Source organism: Panthera onca, chromosome F2, assembly GCF_046562875.1.
Source record: "Panthera onca isolate mPanOnc1 chromosome F2, mPanOnc1 haplotype 2, whole genome shotgun sequence".
In the NCBI taxonomy this organism is placed as follows: Eukaryota; Metazoa; Chordata; class Mammalia; order Carnivora; family Felidae; genus Panthera; species Panthera onca.
The window spans coordinates 39,371,352-39,392,522 of NC_138356.1; the positions used below are offsets into that span (position 1 = coordinate 39,371,352).

The 21,171-nt window shown below is 40.5% G+C and overlaps 1 protein-coding gene across 4 annotated transcripts in view; it reads right to left on the bottom strand.

The window, feature by feature from the left end:
- Positions 1–21,171, bottom strand: part of RUNX1T1 (RUNX1 partner transcriptional co-repressor 1) — a 139,937-nt gene that overhangs the window by 103,262 nt on the left and 15,504 nt on the right. For 2 of the 4 annotated variants that reach the window (XM_060610890.3, XM_060610884.3), the window contains exon 2: positions 10,078–10,250. The exons of the other annotated variants lie outside the window; for them this stretch is intronic. In XM_060610890.3, the coding sequence (XP_060466873.1) occupies positions 10,078–10,165 (88 nt within the window). In that variant the 5' untranslated portion in view covers positions 10,166–10,250. The remainder of the gene's footprint in view (positions 1–10,077; positions 10,251–21,171) is intronic. 4 annotated transcript variants of the gene reach the window in all.

Here is a 21,171-nt window from a genome sequence, read left to right on the forward strand (position 1 = left end):
TCTTCCACAGGTCTTCTCAACTCTCCCCTCTGCTTCTAACGGGCTGCTGTGATACACTGTGACTTCACACAGTGGGTATTAAGTGAGTTAATTCAAAGGAGCTGAAACCTCATTGATCCTAATTGAAAGCAATACACCCAACCAAATACTTTCCTACCCCATCTGCTCTGGCCTGCCACCAGCTATTCAATACAAGAGAATTAATAGTTTCAGATATTCTAACCGACCCAATAAAGGCACTCATTTAAGCAGGGCTGCATTAACAAAGTGAAAAAACAAGGGCAAAATGGGTTCAAATGGAGCATTTTACTCCTAGTTGGCTTTAACAAAGCTGAATAAGGCTTATTCTGACTTTTTATGTGCAAGACTTGATAAACTGAATGAGAAGGCACTCAATGATCAGCCAACGAGCATTGATGAATGGTCATTAAGACCCCCCTGCTCTTAGGGGAGACCCTTCCACAAAGTGGCACACCAGCTTGAAAGGGCGGACTCGCTAATGTCCAGATTTCTCCGCTTGCTTGTTCCACTTTCAATTTCAGACCACTGGCCACCAAATGAGGCTGACATATTGGAAAATAATGTTTTATGGGCGAGTGGTAAAAAATAAAATGGAGGCATTAGCTCTGCTTTCAAATTCAAATCTGCTAGTTTTGTCAGACCCCAAAGGTTTTGATTTTCCACCCAGCTGGAAGCTATTAGTGTTTTCTAAAGGCATCCCACTGACAGGGCAAACCTACCTAATGTGTGAGCTGTTGGGCTAAGGGAGATGGACCTCTCTTTTGGATGATTTCCTAACTTCTCATCACTTTGACAGTCAATTAAATAGATACAACACCTAATAAAAATGTACATTAATTTGTTTCTGCCACTGAAAGACACGTGAAACTGTATTAAATAAAAGCCATGGTAGATTGTCTTCTGACAAGGTAAAGCCAATTATACTCTGCAAGAAAGCCAACTGGTTTATGTCTGAGTTAGGCTACAACATAAGATATGGCCAGTGACAAAGAAATGAGTGGGGTGGGGAAAAAAAAATTAAGTTAAAAAGTTCGCTGAAGTATTCCATAAAGGTAAGAGGTTATCTGTTGCTTTAACTCCTTTTCTATAAACGTCTGTTGTAAACAACCAGGCACATTCACGCTATTTCCCTCAAATATTTCCTTTCGGGGAAATGACTGGCAAGCGTTGGTGCCTCAACGTTCAGCCAGCCCAGAGAAGGGCTCGCAAGAACTTCACTTAAATGACAAAGGAGCAGGGGACATGACCACCATCTTGAGAATTGGAAGGGTGTGCAAACATCATGGGGTCAAGGGTGATTCGGGTCTAAGAGGGCCTAAGTGCTAGCAGTAAGATGGAATCAAGCAAAAGAAAGCATGCTGGATGGAGGAAGCTTGTCTTCATAGGTGATTATAACAGACATCACAGAGGCAGAAAAGATTCACTGCCTGGATCATTTGCAACTAGATGTCAAGGCACCATACGACACAGCGTCCCATAGAGAACATGCTGCATGGTCTGTTGAGAAATCCTCATCTACCAGGGCAAGTGGCAGGTGGAGAACTAGAAGTCATGACCCCTTCCCTTCACCTATGACATGTCAAACTCAAGGACTCGGGTCACTTTGAGTTTTGTTATCTCCATCAATGAGAATGAGTTAATAACGTGCCTCAGAACTGTAATCTGAACACTCCAATCATAACGCATTTTTCTATGGTAACGATTTCCTGAACTGCTAAGCCAAACAGTCTCTATGATTTTTCCCCCCCAATCCTCAATGTCTACAGAATAAAATGTTCCTTATATCATTCCAACAATTTTTCAAGCAACGTATTGGACTCTTAACTCTGGGTGAAGTAGAGTATTCTCTACATAGGAATGAAAAGATGTGTATTAGTAATTTGAGTATGTAGGGCACATGTATGTGTGCTTCTGCAAAAAGAAATCCGTTTAAGATATCACTTGCTAGAAATAAAGCAAGTTTATATTTGCAATTACTAGAAATTGTCTCTGACAGGGCCAACGCCTTTAAAACATCACAGTATATTGTAATTCTTTCCTACCAACAACTTTTGACTTTTGATGCCAAATATTCCAAAACGGTCTGAAAGGCTACAACAGATTTATTAGCATTTGCATTCCTTGGATGCTATATTATTTACATGCAAACCTCAAGCCCAACTAATACCATTAAATACAAATTACTCCACAGGAACCAGCAAGGGGTTAAATCATTTTAAAATTTTTACAGGAAAACACTTCCTTGGTAATCCACAAGGCTGAACACTAGCTACATTAACTCTGTCTTTTCAAATATGAGCATTTTCATATAAAAGCAATCAATCTTAGGAAGTACACACTTGCGTGCAAACCTGCAAGTAAGTTACCACCTCTACTTTCCTCCTATTTTTTTTTTTTTTTTTTTTTAGCTACGCAAAGCACTCGGAGAATCTACAAGACACCCCAACTGCCCATCCCTTATCCGTCTGACAAGGACTGTAACACTATATGGAAAACCTTTGTTTCAATGTCACCACCTCCCCATCCTGACTAATGGCGAGTTAGTTTTGTTAAAACGCAAGGGTTCTGGCTTACGCTCCAGTGCACTTCCCCTCCTCCCAGCACCAGAGACAAAACCCGCCGCTCGGCTCCGTGCAGGCAGCCATCTGGACAGCTTTCCCTCAAAGCCCAGCCCACACCACACTGCAGGCAAAATCGGAGGGCTCGAGAGCTCTGTGGGGCTATTCATGACATACCAATTTCACATTTTCTGCTTGTACGCTTGCAACAATAAATGCTAATGAGGACTATGAATGACAATTTTAAAGACAATAAAAAGGTCTCCAAATCCCTTGCATATGGAGACACTGTTTTCAAAACTTCACCTTCTGTTACAGAGCTGTTAGAGTCGAAAGGAGAAAAAAAGAATAACCTAAGGAAAACAATAAGATGATCAAAGCACAACTGAATCCTTAAGATTTCCAAAGAAAGCAATCTGTGTAAGCCCAGGGAACAACAGATCTCACCACCCCCAGGAGCAGCCCTATGAATTTATGAGGCACCCTTAATCTCCACTACCTTTGCCTTCTGTACACATGCAGCTTAATAAAAGCAGTTCCTGCTAAATGCTTGACTTTTTTTTTTTTTTTGGGAACCTGGGAATTCTAAGGGCAGCATTTGTCCAAAAATAATTATAATCCTCATCATGATTCTTTGGCATAATATTTAACATTCCACGTATCTTTAGATAAATGTAAAAGCAAACTGGTTCTCTTCTGATCACATCTCTTCTTAAAAACAATGCAATGATTCTGGATGGTGAAATTACAAATCATGCTTATTTTCCTTTTTAAATGTTTCTGTTTTCCAAATCTTCTAAAATGAGCACATATTACATCTTGAACCAGAAAAAAAAAAAAAGAAAAAACAATAAATATTACTTTCAGTGCAATGGAAGAACTGAACAAAAGACAGGTAAGTGTTTTGACCTAGAAAGGAATTGAACCATTTTACACAACAAAAATAAAACAAAAGATTCATTTTCCTATAAATTGTATAAAGGGTATCCATTTCATTAACATGGATTAAGACACTTTCAACAAAATCCACCAGGTGGAGCAAATACACAGCAATAAAAAAAAGTCCCAGAATTTTTTTCATCACGTTCTTTTTTCACATGACTTTTTTTTTTTTTTTTTTTTTTTACCCCTAACAAACTCTCCACTTCTTATCTCTCCACATTGCAAATTATCAAAATCTATGCACACACACACTAATTTGCCACATTGGTAAACAAATGCAAACGTTCTCAAAAATGATTTTTTGCTACCGTGCATTCCATTACAAATTTTCATTCCAAAACTGCTTGATGTGTTCAAATATTACCCAGCGCAGTATATCTGCTTTTTCACCAAGGTACATTTTTTAATTAGTGTTTTACTCTGACCCTACTGGGTTTCATCATGCATCCCCCTTCCCCACACAAGACCAGGCAGAATAGAATTTAATGCTGTATATCCTGAAACCCACGAAACAGGAGCTAAAACCTATGAATCTCAGCTCAATTCCTTTACTCTGTCTGGAACTTTAACTTCTCACTGACTTTTTATAAGATTATTCCTAATTGCATGTACCTAAATCTTATTAAAATTTCGGGATACTGTGACTTTTTTTTATCCATTAGAGCAAAACGTCCTGTTTTCGTTCCTGACACAAGCCCACAGCTACTAAGAGAATATGGATTTTTTCCCCCTTCTTTTTTCTAGAGTTATTCACTCCTCCCAATTTCTTCTCCCACAGATCTATTTTTTTCCTTGCCATTTCACTCCACACCTTCCAGAGCACACTCCACGCAAGGCACCAACCCCGCTTTCTTATTCGCATTTTCTCCTGTGATTCCTGACGCCACCTGCAAAGCACAAGTCTTCTCCATTCACTTTTCGGAGTCCTCCAAGTTTTTCTCACATTATACACCCTCTGCTGCCAAGGCTTAATGCTGCAAATGGCACTAATGTTACTTGCATTTAAGAAAGCTCCAGTTGGATAGAACGACCAAAAAGTGACAGAGCTTGAAAGGAGGGGGCGCCCAGGGTCTGTCACGTGCAGGGGGACACGGGTTAGGAATGTGGAGTGTGGCTTAAAATGTATTTATATATTTTCTTTCTTCCTATTTACATTGACGTTGAAAAGAGAAATCCTCTGAAAGAAATGCACCAGGCGGATACATAAATAAACACGCACATGCCCGAGGATACACATAACACTTCCGAGAGAGCTGTCTATGCTGGTGCGTAACAGACCATGGTGATGCCAGCTCCCTCACAAGCCGCACGGGGCTAATCCAACGATTTAAATGATCATATACTTTTCACTGGAGTGGTATACAAACACATAAAGGATGGACACTATCTCCATAAATACAATATGAAAAGAAAAAAAAAAAAGAAGTTTTTAGAATCATTCCTACCCAACTCTTCCCTACAGAGTCCAATTCCTTTCTTCTTTGCAAAGAATGGAATCAATTCCCCGGAGCCACGGTCGTGCGCATGCACGGCCAAGATGTATCATTATGGCACGCACGTGAGTGCATCTTCTAAAGGGTAAATGCCCTTCAGTCTGCATGACAGAATCCGCACGAAGTAGTTGGAAAAACCAAATCACTGCATGTGTAGTCACACTTTCCCCTCCCTTTGCAGGAAACCACCCCCCCACCACCACCTTTGCTCCCCCACCCACCATGCGGACATTTCATCAGCCCACACTGTGGATAAAGAACCTGCTGGATTTCCTCTTGGTGCGATAACATCTTGTTATACTCTGGGGATCTCCCAAATGCCTCCATCTCCAAGCATTCCTCAGAATATTTATCCTATACAATCCTCAAACTGGCCACACATCGCTGTCCAAATATTATTTCTCGCCACCCCCAGCTTCATCAAAGGGTGTGGCTCTTCCCACAGCAAATGTTCAAGTCCATATTCAAATTCCAAGGACAGGAAAAAAAAAAAAAACCCAACCTTAAAAGTTCTAGCACCTTCGCTTCAAGATGGACAATGCTCATGGACAGATGAAGATTCTAAAACTGCCTCATCAAAACAACCTCTGAACTACGAGTTCCACGCTGAGCTACGAGTGAGTCTGACCTAAAAAGGCAACACACGTAGGACAGCATATACCAGGAATCAGGAAAATAGGGACACGCTAACTAAGCCCAGTGCTCCACTGGTTAATAGCTGTCGCCGTTGACAGAGATCATGCTTCAGAGCAAGGCCGGAGGATGAAATGAAAGAGCCCAATTTTTAAATCTGTTAAAAAAAAAAAAAAAAAATGAAGTGTATCTGTGGGTATAGCCCAGAAGGAGAGAGCAGGGACACAGCACTGGCAGGAACCTCAAATTCCTGACCAAACCCTCTTGCACACAATGCCTCCAGAAAGAAAGGAACCCAGGGCGGGAGCCAGCCTGACGCTGGCGGACAGACAGGGCTGGCCTTGCAGGATGTCAGAGCGCCAGGCGGCTGCGAGAGATACTGGGTTTTCACACACTCTCAGGCTGACTGTTTTGCTCTTCAGGTAATTAAACAAGGAAGCAGGGCTCGGGGTATGAGCCTGACCCTGAAGCTGTGGCTCCACGGTTCTGCATATCAACTTCCGCAAGAACTGCCCCGGGCATCAACACAACATTCGCCTCTCACTCTCTCTCGTTTCCTTCTCCACCTCTTCCTAAAGCTGACCCAGAAACAAATCCTCCCTACAAAAACATCCACAGAAAGGTCTGAGTCTATTTGTAATAAAAACCTCTGTGCTGTGGCTGTTCCCGGGCACTACCCCCCAAATTTTCAAAAGCAAAACAATTAACCGAAGGCAAGAACCTCATAAAAATTCATATACGGCACATCTATGCCAAACCCTGGTGTCTTAATGAAGATTGGTTATTCAAAGAAAATAGGACCCAAATAATAAGCCTGTTTTCCTTAGCATGTGTTGATTAAAGTGTAGATCTTCAAATTCTAAAAAGCTCCCCAAGAAATGATTTTGACAGTCCAGTTCACAAATTAAACAATTAACATTGTTATTTTCCAGTTTTGATAATGGACATTGTGGCAAAGTAAATACCACTTATGATGTGGGTTATTATGCTTCTTCAAAAATCTCACTGAAACAAAACTCTATTGGTGTACAAAGAAAGTCACCATGAAAACTCAGGAACATAAAAATTATCCCTTAAACGAAAGTGGTACATTTATACACACACACACACACACACACAAACACATTAAGCAATGATTAGAATCATATAAATAATATATTCTTCCTTCATCTCAAAATCCATAGAGTAAAATATTGGCTGAAAGAGACAGAGACCAAAGGAGAGAGGAATACAAAAGCGTGCCTGCTTGTCTGTGTTCAACACAAAGAACATTAAATGAAAACAACTGGCATGCTGCCAAATTCCTATAGAGGCAAAGAGATTCAAATAAATTGATTTCACGCATCACACTGACCTGGGATCAGTGTGCAGGCTGCAATAAGCTCAAAGCTCCATGTGGGGTAAAGCCCATTAATGCTATCAGACCCCTCGAACACGACCAAGAGAAACTAAAAATAAATGCAGACGCTCTCAAAGACCAGCAATTTTGCCTGAGAAAATCACTTTCCTCTTTTCCTAATAAAAATAACGGGATCTAAAGGTGTGCAGCACCATTTAAATTAACTTAAGAAAATCACCCTTTTTAAAAATACAAATGTAGCTCCTGAAACCCATATAATGCCTACAAATTGGAACTACATAAACATGCCGCCCATGATATGAACACAGATACCACTCTGCAACAGAAGTTTCTTCTGTCATAATTGTCTCCCATGTTACTCCCCCTTGCATCGTTAGACGGCCAGGAAATCGTTTTTATTTTTAATAGGACAAACACTGGACCCTTCTTAGTATTAGTATTTTCCTTCCGTGGCTTCTAAGGGCAACCACTCCCTAGCTGTCCTAAATCCGCCCACTCCTCACAAAGGCAAACATTACAGGAGTCTAGCTTCACATCGCATTCTAGAGGACCAAGCCTTATGCTTATTTTGGGCATGCTTCAAAACATGGGGGAAACAGCAGTAGTTTGCCTTTACCAGCTTCTACCTAAACTGGTGGCTGTCCGCTCAGCTCAGCGTCATTCCCTTCCCCCCTACATCCCCCCCCCCCCACACTCACCCTGCAGCAGGTCTCCTGGTGACAACCTGCCACTGCCTCCCCCCACCCCCCACCAAACTCACTACCCAGACCAGACTCTCTGGCGCCACCTCAGGCCGTTCTCACTTAGAGCCCCGACTGTTCAACTTCACATAGTTCTTTTCTTTTCCTGTCTCCAAATTACAACCCCAGGAACCCAATGGATTCCAGGTGTTTAAAAATTTAAAGCATATAATTTCTGTTCTTCTCTACTTCTTGAGTCAACTTGAGTCTGAACCCAGTGTTTCTACACACCCATTACCTTTACAAAAAGGAAGAAATGACTAGGAGTAAAATTTTCAATGCCACATGATAAAGAAAGAAAACCCAACGGATATCCCAACAGCTATAAAATCGGCCAACACAATATTGTATATATAAACATTGTGTGCGGGTGTGTGTGTGTGCGCGTGCATGTGTACACACATCATATTTTTAAGGATGTTTGCCCACGCACACATATAGGAAAGAAAGAACTCAGCATGGTGTTTGCTACCTGATGCTATCCATCCAGGATTTGCATAGTATAACAAACAACGTACATTAAGTCATTTTTAAATGTGTGTCTTTGCCGTGCACTTTTGCTTTCAATATGGATCTTCCATGCTGCAATGGTTCACTGCCAGCAGGCCGCAAACAGAGCCCGCATGCCCAGAGGAGAGTAAGAGCGTAATGCGATGGGGGTGGGTAAAGACCAAGACGCTATGGATCTGCCACATATGCTCAAGGGTTTAAATCCAATAGCCTTTTCCATTGGTAATCTGGATCTCAGATTATTTTGTCATATTATTAAGAGCCCCCATAGAGATATACAAGGCAAAAACCAGAGCTATATTCTCTTTTAAAACAAGTGCTTTCTGCTGATAGCAGATGAAAAGAAACACATTCTTAAGCAGTGGTTGTTGCTGTTGCTGCTGCTGCTGTTGTTGCTGTTGTTACTATTATTATTATTATTATTATTATTATCAGTTTCCTTTAAGATATTGACATCTTTCTAGTTTTGGACTTGAGAAGTCTAGTCAACCAAGATGCGAGTTCTCAAAAAATTAACTTTTAGTAACAATAGTACATGAGGTAAGAAGGTAGAAACAGAGGTGAGAGATGTCTCAACTACTTAATAAAGCTGAATTCCTTGCCTTCTCTCTCACTATTGGAAGACATCATCATGAGATGAAGAAGGGGGAACGAAAGTAGAAAACTACTAGTTTTAGTAGAAACGAAATCACAATTTAGGCTACCTCAAAGGATTCTGCAATTATACGGAAAATTATTTCATTTTCTGTGGTCTTTCAAAAACACAAACAGCCTCATTTGCCAACGCCTTCTTGGAAACTTACAGAACAAGCCAACAAGTATTTGTAGCAATTGCAAGAGTAGATACTGTGGGGTGGGCACCAGCAGCGATGTTTCCAGAACCATGGCCACAGATGGTAAATATTTTGCTACCCCTCTTTCCATGTAGTCAGGCAGGCAGTCAAAGACTTTCAAAACTCCCTTCCCAATGACTAGAGTGCCAACCAGTATTACACGACATTTGTGTTAACTCTCAACTTTTTCCTGGCACGGCTCATCCTTATTCATCTGTGCTTCTGCACAAGTCCACTAAACCTAAAACTGAGCTGGCTACAGGAGGCATCAACTCTCTGGAACCCATAATTCAGGGTCCTCCTTCATTTTGAAATGTTGCAGGCTTTAAGAGGTCTCTTGCCAAATGGTAACATACGCGGTTTATATTTGCCGTTTTCCTAAAGTTAGATTTTTTTGTTTTGTTTTTTTTTTAATGTGCCTACGAAGATGAATTCTGCTTAGGAAGTAACATTCACCTAAAAGTTAAAAAAAAAAAAATCCAGATCAATGAGAAGAAATAATAAATTGAAAGCACTTTTTTCCCTCTTTAGTCAACAAACTGTTTTAGAAAAACACCATCTCAAGTTACAATAAACACAGAAATCATGGCATAGCTTTTACTCTTTAACTCCAAGTATTGCTCAGCTTATAACAGATGTATTATGAAACATGGCAAGAGGCACTGCAACAAGGAGAGGGTGGGAAAAAAATTTGGTACTTGATCATTTGAGATCTTCAGACCCAAAGCTATCAAACAAAGGTTCCCACAGCCAGGCTGATTGATCCCCGCCCAATCCCATACCCAAAGACGTGAAAAACAATTTTTTTTTAAATATATAACACAAATTCTTTATTAACAGGCACCAGAGGAAAGAAGAAGAAAAAACAAACCTTCACAATTATAATTTATAGGGAAAATATAAGAGTGATTTTTTTCTTTCTTTTTTTTTTTTTTTTTTTTTTTTGGTAAGTAAATGGCAAAATCAAAATATTTGTCTGTTCCTTACCTTGACAATATTCAAAGTTCCCTTTTTTCCGGCAGTCACCTATTACTAAACTCAGTGCTCTCCAAGTGTTTCTTTTGACAGATATCATTCTCCACCAATCGCTCTGCTAATTTCCTCTCTCCTTTTCGGACTGGGACAGATATTATGTTCACCAGCCCAGAGATCAATCTTTTCTATTGACGACAACAAAGGGGAAAAAAAACGCATATATCACAACCAGTCTGAAGTATCACACCCGTCCACTTAAACGATAATACTACACACCAGTTTTGTTTTGTTCGTATTAAGAAACAGATACAAGCTCTTCTAAATTTTAGAAGTGTCCAAAAACAAGTTCCATTTTCTCAGTTCCTGTAATGACATGCTCTAAGAGACTCTTAAAACTCCAGTCATCTGACTCAAAGCTGGATGCCTTCTCAACCTGGCAACTCCTCTTCCTTTGACTGGTTTAAAACATATGTACATCAATACCTTAAAACAATGTGTTAGATTTTTACCTTGTTCAATAAAATATTAAATAATTTGTCATTGATCATGGTTTCTTTAGAAAATGTTTTGAAACATTACGTGTTTATTTTATTTTGTAGAATAGTACATGCAAATGAAATTCTATTTCAAAACAAAGTGGTGTCCACGTTGTTTCACTGCTCTGAAATTTAAACACTGCCATTATTTGCTCAAATAGTTTTAAACAACTGATAATAATCACAAGTAACCTGTGTAGTTTTAAAATATTAGTAACAACAATTATTGGTGAACCACTTTACCAAATCAACCGACTTCTACTACTTTTTTTTCTCTAAAGTAATCAAAATTCTCTCATTTTTCCAGCTAGATTTGGCAGCTTTAGAATTCATTCATTCATCCATTCTCAAATACTTATTGACTGCCTATTACTCGCCCATTCTTACTACAGCCACTATGTGTAGAAAAAAGTATCGCTCTTTAATTCTTATAATTTATGAACTATATAACTCAAGCACAATCATATGCACAAAAGGGAGGAACTCAGTAAATGCAAAGGAATAAAGATTTATAAAAGCAGTCTCAAAAAGTATTACTAAGGCCATTGCTATTATTTTTTTAAGAAACAAAAGTACTCCCTAGTAATTAAAACTGGTGAATATAATCTGATGTATATAAACAAGCAGATTTCATTAAAAACAATCAATACCCTTGATAGGTGACATTATGACTCTACCATGCAATCAGTTGTTTTTTATTCCTTATGGTAAAAATTAAATAACATTCAGGAAAATTACAGTATTAGGTATTTCTTCGTTGAAAATTGCCTGGAGACTCAGCAAAGATCAGTAAAAACACCCAGCCGATACTTGGGAACATTTAGCTTACCCAACCTAACAAATCATAAAGCAAAATTTTCAATAACAAAATGACTGGAATACATAAATACATGTACGCATATGTAAACGGTCCCATTCCGGGGGTGGAATGGGGTGCAAGGAGGGGAGACTGGAAGTAAACACATCTAGATGTTAAATAAATGTTCCTAGAAGATGGAGATATGGGTAAGTTTCTACCCAATCCTATTTCCAATGTTTCCATACTAAGGTAAGAATATTTTATAAATAGAGATTAAACAAACATTATGGGGGAAGAGAAGAAAATGGCCACTTTTCTTAGATTCAATCATGATGTTGATATTTTATAACATTTTGTGCTTCAGCAAACACTGACTAAAGTCACCAGAGGAACTGATAAGAGTGGATTGTACCTGTGTGGGCCATAGTTCATAATCTCCACTGGACAAATGAAAGAGGCAAAGCACCTATAAACCCTCTGGAGTCTGAGTCTATTTCTTCCTTCTTGTGACTGCTAAATAGTGATGTCTACGTTTATTAACAAAAATGGTGTTGTAGATCTCAGTGTTGAGGCACATAAGATTACTGTGTGGACACACTTTCTTTAAAAGATCATTTCTGAGTCACAAATGATTCCCCTTCCCCTAGGTAGAATATACTGTGTCACTTTTTAGCTTGTGTCTATTTTAGTCAGAGTATTCTAAAGTGAATGGAGGAAAGTTGGCAGGAAGATAGTGTTACAAAATACTTTAAATGTGCAGCATGTTTATAAATTCTCAAATGTTAACATGGCATAGAAATACACATTCAAATAATATACAGCGTATACCTAAGGTTACCCATGAGGATTTTCCCCACTAAACTAGTTTCCATATGAAACACTGTATCCAAATCAACAGAATAATTTTTTTTAAAAAGCTAATGTTTAAATTTTTAAAAATAATGACTTTGGAATATTATGTTCGTGCTTTATGCATCCAACACATTAAATGGTCTTCCAAAATGAAATAATAATATAAGTAATGGCACTGAACATGATGAAATATACATCCAGATATCTGTGATACATATGCCACACTAAAGACTGTATCACCTGCGAATCAGAGGAAAATTTCTTTATCTTTAACCGTTGCTTTGTTCAGATCCTCAGCTTTCAAATTTGTTATACATCATTATGAGGGGAACATACACTGAGAAAAGTTTAAAAGCTAAGCTCCACCAAGAGTAGAATGCCTCAAACAATTTGTAGTTCTACAAGAGTGTTATTAAAAAGGCTCAACATGTTGTATTACCATGGAAATTGTGGAAAACATACATTCCCAAACAAATATTACTTTTTCTCAATGGTATGAAGTAATGAAAACCACATGTGTAAATCTACGATCCGTGCAGTAGTTCAAGCTGGAGCTAATAGAAAATACAGAAAGTGAACTCTGCTATATAAAGGATTCTTGTTACAGAAATATAATGCGAAAACCAGATGCAGACAGAAAACCTTAATCACAGATGGGAATGTAATCACTGGCATACAGAATACTTTTTTGATCAATCTTAACCATATGCGCAATGTATTTATTTTCTAAGGAATGCAATAACTTGAGAGAACCTTCTATTTGAATTCAGTTAACCTCATATTTATAATGCTTTTATCTTACTCCCCCATCCCTTCGGCGTGTACACCGAGCCAAGGTTTTAAAAGGAAGAGTTGCTAGCCTTGGCAAATCATTCTTGTATCAGTTTATCTTTCAAAAATTTAATAGGATGTAAAGACTACAACACATCAGAATCAACCTCAAAAGAGACCAAGTGCAGTTCTCCATTACGGTGCTTCTCAGTCACTGCCAGGAATCCCTTCACTGCCTAAATACATTTCTCTAGAGAATTATATCAACGTTTGGGGTAATTTTTCCTTTAGTAAATAATATGCGTATAGTTATTCCACAAATGAACCTTTTTAAACACACTTCTCTATCAACCTGGCTTGAGTCAGACCTTAACTTTTCTCTTTCCTTTCATAAAAAGATTTTATAATAATAAAGACTGTCCGTTCGCATTAATAAAAACACCATTAGTTTTGTATTCCAAGGGGAATTATCACAAAAGGAACCTGTTCTATCATATCTGACTTAATTATCACCTTAATAAGTACAGTCCCTGACACTGGATGGGAGCTTACCTTTGTCAAAGCCTCCATGATCTCATTTGCAGGACAAATCCTCCTATAACCCCCTAATCTGAAGTGGTCAACCAAGGACCGTGCATGCTGCACTTCAGGACGACGCTCAGTGTCCAACAGGAAGTGATTGGGACATTATGTTATTTGAGTGTCGTTCATCACAGCACCAGCTTTCCTTAAGCTTCCATGACAAACTCATGCAGATTCTCCTCCTCTGTCCTAACTACTCATCCCCTGAGACACATGTAGAAAAACATAGTCCTTAGTCTTGTGCCATTCTGCTACTCAAGACCCTCCATAATTTGGCACTAACCCTACACCTTTCAGCCCCTGTTCCGACCATGCCCTGTAAGGGTGGAGCTCTTTGTGGGGTAACCCCCCCCCCCCCATATAATCCATTGTCTCATCTTTATGGCTTTGTCCATCGACCTCAGGCCTCATTCCAGAGATTGTTGCATATGCCCGGCTCCTTCAAAGACTAAGGTTTCATTCAAGTACAACCTTCTCAGAGATGATTTTCCAACCACCCAAAATAAAGTCTCAACAATACCACCAGCACCCTCATTATCCTCTCCGACCCTGATTTTTAGTTGCCATCATTGCATTTAACACTATGTGGAATAATTTTATTAACATCTTTATTACTTGTCTCCCTCCCCCATTCCAAACTATAAGCTCTCGGAAAGCGGTGGTCTTGTGTGTTTTGCTCATTGCTCTTTCTCCCATACTTAAAACTGTACTTGGCACATAGCAGTAGCCCAAATAAAAAGAATGAAACAAATGAAATCCCCCTAGTGAAATGCTATAAAGCCCAATTCAATTCCTGTGGCCTTCATCAACCTTTCCCTGACCACTCCTGGACCTATGATCACCTTCTCTCCTTTAACCGTAAGGGCATTTATGATCCATATTGGCTGGGCAACCTTTGCCTGCCATCGTTCACCTGAGCCCATTCCCACCAGTACTGCACGTACATAGGCCTAGATGGGAATCACCCAGGGCATCCTGGGCTGTGAGGCCACACACTGAGAGCAGTAGGACACCATGATTAAGAACTTCAGCCTAAGTCCATACAAGCTCTAGGAGTAAATGCACTCTAGCAGTTTTTACACATAGACTTAGCTCCCAACTGTGTTTACCAACTGAGTTTCCTGCTACTAGAAAGAGATCTCACCTTATTCTCTCTCTTTATGCCTTCAAACCCACCCTGATGGACTTTACTCATTCTATCGCAAGGGCCACGAGGGAAGGGGGCTGTATTTACTCCAGTCTTCATACCCAGCGCCTAGCACAGTGCCTGGCTCACAGAAAGTGTTCACTCAGCATCGGCTGAGTGAGCAAAGGAATAAATGATGATCAAATACTATCTCGTCTATCTTCAAGCCCTTTTTCTTATATTGTGATAAAGGATTATTTTTAAATCCTTCAAATATTATTTTACAACATGTATTAACCAGAAGGCAGGAGACTAAGCTATGATTTATTTTTTATTTTATTTTTTTTTAACTTTTACTTACTTTGAGAGACAGATGCAGAGTATGAGAGGGGGAGTGGCAGAGAGAGAGGGAGATACAGAATCCAAAGCAGGTTCTAGGCTCCAAGCTGTCAGCACAGAGCCTGACTCGGGGCTCGAACTCACAAACTGCGACATCGTGACCTGAGCTGAAGTTGGCCGCTTAACTGGCTGAGCCACCCAGGCACCCCAGCTATGATTATTTTTAGTCAAATCGACAATGTAGGATGACCCACAAGTTAACGAACAAGGCAATTTTAAATACCAGGAAGCTCTCAAATATCTCCTGTGTTACAGATCTAATTTCATTTTCAATAAAACAAAATATCCTAAAATGACTGTGGCCTACACACGCTGACCACTTTGAAGCCCATTGTATGCGTGCTCTGGTGGCCTGGACTCCCAGCTTTTACACTTATCCGCTATTTGACCTTGAACGTGTCACTTAACCTCTCCAAGCTTCAGATGTAAATCTCTAAAGTGGGATAGTAATATCTAACTTACCAGGATGATACGAAGGTGAGAGAGAATACTAGAAAGTGCCTATCTTGGCCTCCCTAGTGCAAGCACTGTTTTATCTCATGTGCTCAGATCCCATCATTTGATAGTAGAAAGCTGGTGTTACCTATTTTAATACGATGGTTTCAAGCATTAAAATAAAAGCATTAGGTCACTACTCAAAAATGATCTAGTTCGACCATAAGTTTTCCTTTCTGAAAGTCACTACTGTACGAATAGTGATAAAAATATTTATGATCAGTCAACAGTTCCAAAAAATGTGGAATTAAACCGCAGGTCCTAAAACATTTTACAGTGAAAAATAAAAAATAACCACAAACTGATATTTTTGATTAAAAATTTTTTTTTTTACCCATCTAATTTCATCTGTGGAAGATCATCTCTGGGGGATAAAAGGAGAGAGAACCAATTACTTCCAAAGACTGGTTTCTCCAAATAAAGGCATCTGTTCCATGCTGGCAACTTTCACGTGAAAGAAAAACAGAACTCTGAAAAGTATCTGCACTCAGGGTAGATGGTCACACACATCGAAAAGGAGATCTACAAGAGTCCGGCTGCAAACGTGATCTGCTTCCTGCTGTTCCCCATCAGCTAACATCTCCCTCCCCTCCTTCTCTCTCTTTCCTGCCTCCCCACGCCCCACCTCAGAAACTCACAAAACAGTGGTATTTGTTACACTCTAAACAGTAACTTTTCTAAGAGCAGTCCTAAATCTTGATAATTTTCCATTTGAACTTTAGTATCTTTCCCACCTGCAGTCTGGGTGGCTGGCCCTGTTCATGGGGAAAACTCCTAGGTGGTAGGATTTGAAGACTTGAGGAGAGTGACAGTGAGTCCTAGAACAGAGCAGTGCGGAAATCAGAAAACCTAGGTTCCGACGTTGCCCCAGCACACATGCGGGGTGACCTGGGGCACGGGTAAAAGCCTCTAGGAGTGATTTAGGAAATGAGTTCATTCCCAGGTGAGGACTCAGTAAGATGGTATGTGAACCTCATTCTGTGAAGACCTCCAGTCCCCTCCCACCACCATGCAAGCATATCTGCCTGAAATTGCTCAGCCACCTGCGTGAAGGAACAGAAGGCTGCTCTTCTGAAATGATGTCTTCAAGTGAAAACGTTACCTGGAAGGAAAAAGTGGTATTTTCACTCGCTTCCGCATTCTGAGTCCCAGAATCTTGGGGGGAGATGGACCTGTTATCCTATCCAGTACCCTCCCTAGTTGTAAGTCTAGTTCATCGAGCAGCAGAGCAGTTGGGATCCCGTACAACGTCAGAAAAGATAAGATGGGGGGGGGGGGGGTAGGCGGCCAGGGTAGGTTACTCAGAGGGAAAGTCCTCAGCCCGTGAATCTGCCCAGAAAACAGCAGCCCTGGGCAGCCAAAGGAGAGAAAGCGATAATGTGGGGGGCATCTGGGAGCAGAGAAGCTGGGAGCCACTAACATGGTTTTTAGCCCTGTTGTGTCCCTGACCAAAGGGACAGTTTCAGCTCACAAATGCATCCCTACACACAGCATTTTCCTTACAATTCAGGGAGTTCACCCTTTACAGAAAGCACACTTGTGAACTTCAGGGTAAAAATAAATAAATAAATAAATAAATAAATAAATAAATAAAACAAAATAAAATAAAATGGGTTAAGATGTGCACATATGAATATGCAAGTGCAGTTTGACTAGAGCTGATGGGGTTGTATTGTTTTTTTGGTTGCAGAAACTTACAAGCCAAAATACAGCAGCAATAAATTGTACATTCTATGATAAGAGAACACAATGAAAGGGGACCGAGATAGAAACTGGGAGAGAAACAACATGTGGTTGAAATCAAAGATTTCTAGGTCTTAGCAATGAACTATTTCAGGACGGTACCAAGTATGTAACTTGAGTTCAAGAAATAAGTTTTCAAAACAAATTTACTTAACAAAGCATCAAATAGTACCCCAATTGTCCCAGACTTACAAACAACCAGCAGACAAGTCTGAATCAGACGGACAGTAGCAAAGAGTTGGATGTGACAAACCCAGTGTTTGAGGAAGAGATATCATGAAGTCTTCTGAAAGTGGTTTCATTGAGACTTAGGAGATGACAAAGTGTTTTCCCTGGAAAATGGGTCTTAATGAAGGCTGAAGTGAGAAAGGTCTAGCAAATCAGAGTGTTGTATGCCTTGAACATCTCTATATCCCCAGACATCAAATAGGGCTAGATGGTCTTTTAAGGATTTGCTGAAGCAAGGTGACTGAGAAGGGTCATGTGGAGAGAAGAGAAGGTCCTACAGGGGGTTTCGAGAATCGTGATGGGCAGTTCCAAAGAGGCCAAGTCATGTTCTAAGAATAAGCAAGTCTTTATTAACAGTTATGCTCCATACATAACACCTCATGTAATTCTCATGACAACCTTATGAGGTCATGCCATGATTATCCAGATGAGAATGATTTCCAGATGAACAGGGGGGAGTAGAAGGAGATTCACCAAGTAGGACGGCACTTGGAAGCTGGGCCGCTTCCCCTCCACACTCCACTGCCTTTTGGCAGGGAAGACAGAAGCATGACTTTCCCCCAGAAGGACAGAGTCCCAGAACCAGCCAATCCGGGTCTGATGCTGCAATCTCTAACTTTACAGTGAGTGAAACACGTACAAGATTTGCAAAAAGGCTCAAAGGACCAAGGTGACATACAACAAAAAAATCTCCTTTCAATCACCATGCCTGGGCCCCACTTTCTTCCCCAAAGCAACTCCTGTTGTCAGATGCTGGTACATATCTCTGCAAGGAGAAGTGTATGCATATTCTTTTGGACAAATGTAGCATATGGCACATAATGTTCTGCTCCCGGCTTCTCCCACTTCACAATATATCTCAGGAATGATTCCACATCAACACATGTAAGTTGGTTTCATTTTTTTTAAGCACTATAGATTGATTTTTATGCTGAAGTCCTTTTCTGACTGCCGGTGATTAATTCTTATCAAGCACAGTTGACAACAGAGGAAAAAAGTCTTACAAAATTCCACTCCGAGAGATTTTATAACAAAACCACAAACTACAAATTTGGTTAAAGTTCAAAAAGTAAAAAGAGAACTACCAGTATATTTTCAAATTAAATGATTCTGGACAAAACAAGGTGAAAGACCCCAAAGTAACATTATCTTGATGAACCCAGACCTAAAAGTGCTGAAATTGGTAGATTTTTGTTGTTGTTTCTCTCTTTTTTTTAAATGTTTGTTTATTTTTGAGAGTGAGCGGGGGAGGGGCACGGGGGGGGGGGGGGCAGAGGATCTGAAGTAGGCTCCGTGCTGACAGCACAGAGCCCGATGAAGAGCTTGAACCCATGAACCATGAGATCATGACCTGAGCCAAAGTAGGACGTTCAACCGACTGAGCCACCCACGCTCCCCGTTGTTTCTTTCAATAACTAAAATCCCTTAAACAGGGAAGATGATTTGCAAGCAACTTAATCTTAAGGATTCAATACTGCCCTTTCACATGCAAAAGGGATTCCTCTACTTTTCCCATGTGAGGCCTCTATTTTAAAACAAAAAATTGTGGTCCTTCATATAATAGTATTGTGTTTACTATCTGCTGGTCGTAAAGCACATAAAGACAAGTTTCTAGTAACTCAGTAAAGTTTTAACACGTTTTTGTTCTTTTAAAGTGTATCTGAAAATGTTATCGCATGAAATTATTTGGTCTACAGACGACTGGGGTACTGAATGAATGAATGTGGGTTCAAATAACTGTCAAGTAACGAGGGTTGAAGTAACTCTCACTTCCCCTCCCAGGGAGTGTGTCCCCACAAAGTCATGCTTCGGCTCTTTCAGGGCCTCTTCCTGACTCCTTCCTCTCTGTTTCCCTGTCTTTTCTCCTCTATGTAACATTACAGTTGAATGAAGTTTCACAAATTATCCTGCAAATACAAGTTTGGTGTTCGAGAAATGTCAAATAGGTAGGCTGCTGTGCTAGAAAGTTAAGAGTCTGACCCAACCCACCTCACCACTTCTTATAACCCCGCATGGCCCAGAGGTACCTACGAAACGGAAGGGATCTCAGAACGGATTAAAATTCATGCAAGAAGCCAAAGCACAGAAGGGAGCCAAGTCCCAGAGAGATCAATAAACATCCTCCATGCGACAGCCACTCTGGAAGGAACACCTATCACTTCACAGCCCTGTCACCATTTTCCACAAGGAACTAGACCACAGGAATCCCTGGGGCAGGGATACACCCCTGGGCTCTGAGGCTTCTCTCTGGAGGCTGAGACTCTGAGTCACATGACACTCGGTGTCTGTGAGGAGTAGAGAAGCTTCTCCTTAAACCACCGGAGTGATTCTAAATTCTGGCCAGAGAAATGCACTGGACACATAATGCAAGTTCTCTAAATTCACCCCTATATCCAACTTCTAATGATTATTCCTTTGCAATGCCTCATCCATCTGCCTCCTCCTTTGTGTCCTACAGACCCAATCCTGATCATCCTGCTACAACATCTAAAATCTGAGTTGCTGCCACCGGCTTCCTGGCTGGTTCGCCTCCAGTCATTCCTCCACTCTGATCCGTCCGACTGGTCAGTGTCGGACCAGCTCTTGAGAAACGCGACCTCACCCGGGTCCATGGTTTCGCCTTACCTAGCACGACTTTTTGTTTTGTTTTTACTTTGGCTTTTGTGAGATCTGTTTCCCCATGGCGCCCTTTGTCCAAAAGAAGTCCAGCCAGAGAAATCTAACATATAGAGCAATTTGTTGTAAAAGCAGAATCTTTCTGGTTTCACGATGCTAAGACAAATAAAAGGGTCTGAACCCGGGCCGGGCAGCCTTCGTGCCCCGTCCCACCCCGAGGACACAGTTTTAAAAACTTCTGGCTTGCTCAGAAGATAAAGCTTAAATCAAAATGCTTCACACCCAAGACATTTATGATCTGTTTATTTCCCAATCATCACCCATGGGTCCTTTTTGACACAGCCACGTTCTTTAATTTATTCTCTCTCCAGCCCCACTTACCCCACCCCGTTAGTCCTCCGAAAGCCTCTCCCACATCTGGGTTTCTGTACTCCACATCCCTACTTTGTAACTGCTCAGAATCCCATTGTGATGACTTCACTTTGATAAATCCTGTTTTAAGACGAGGTGAAATTCCAACTCGCGCCCCCCCCCCCAAAAAAATAGTCTAATTTACTGGTGCATTTAATCGGTTAAGTCACGAAGGCTCACCAACTTAGGTAGCAGTTTTTCTTTGACCTGAGTGGGTCTATCTTCAGTGGGACGTGAGCACGCACTGAGTTTCATGTATACCCACTCATGGACACCCACTCATGGATACCTACCACCTCATTTTGCACATAGCAGGCATTCATTAAATATTTAGCAATTTATTACTCCCAACTGACAAGCCAGAGTGAATTTTTAATTTTCTTTCAGATAATCTAAAAGGGGTCATTACTAGGACTCCCCAAAGAGCCTATGTGTTTCTTTAAAAATAGGAAAATTTGGGAGCCCCTGGGCTCAGTCAGTTGAGCGTCCCACCCTTGATTTCAGCCTAAGTCATGATCTCAGGATTCGTGAGATCAAGCCCCGAGTCG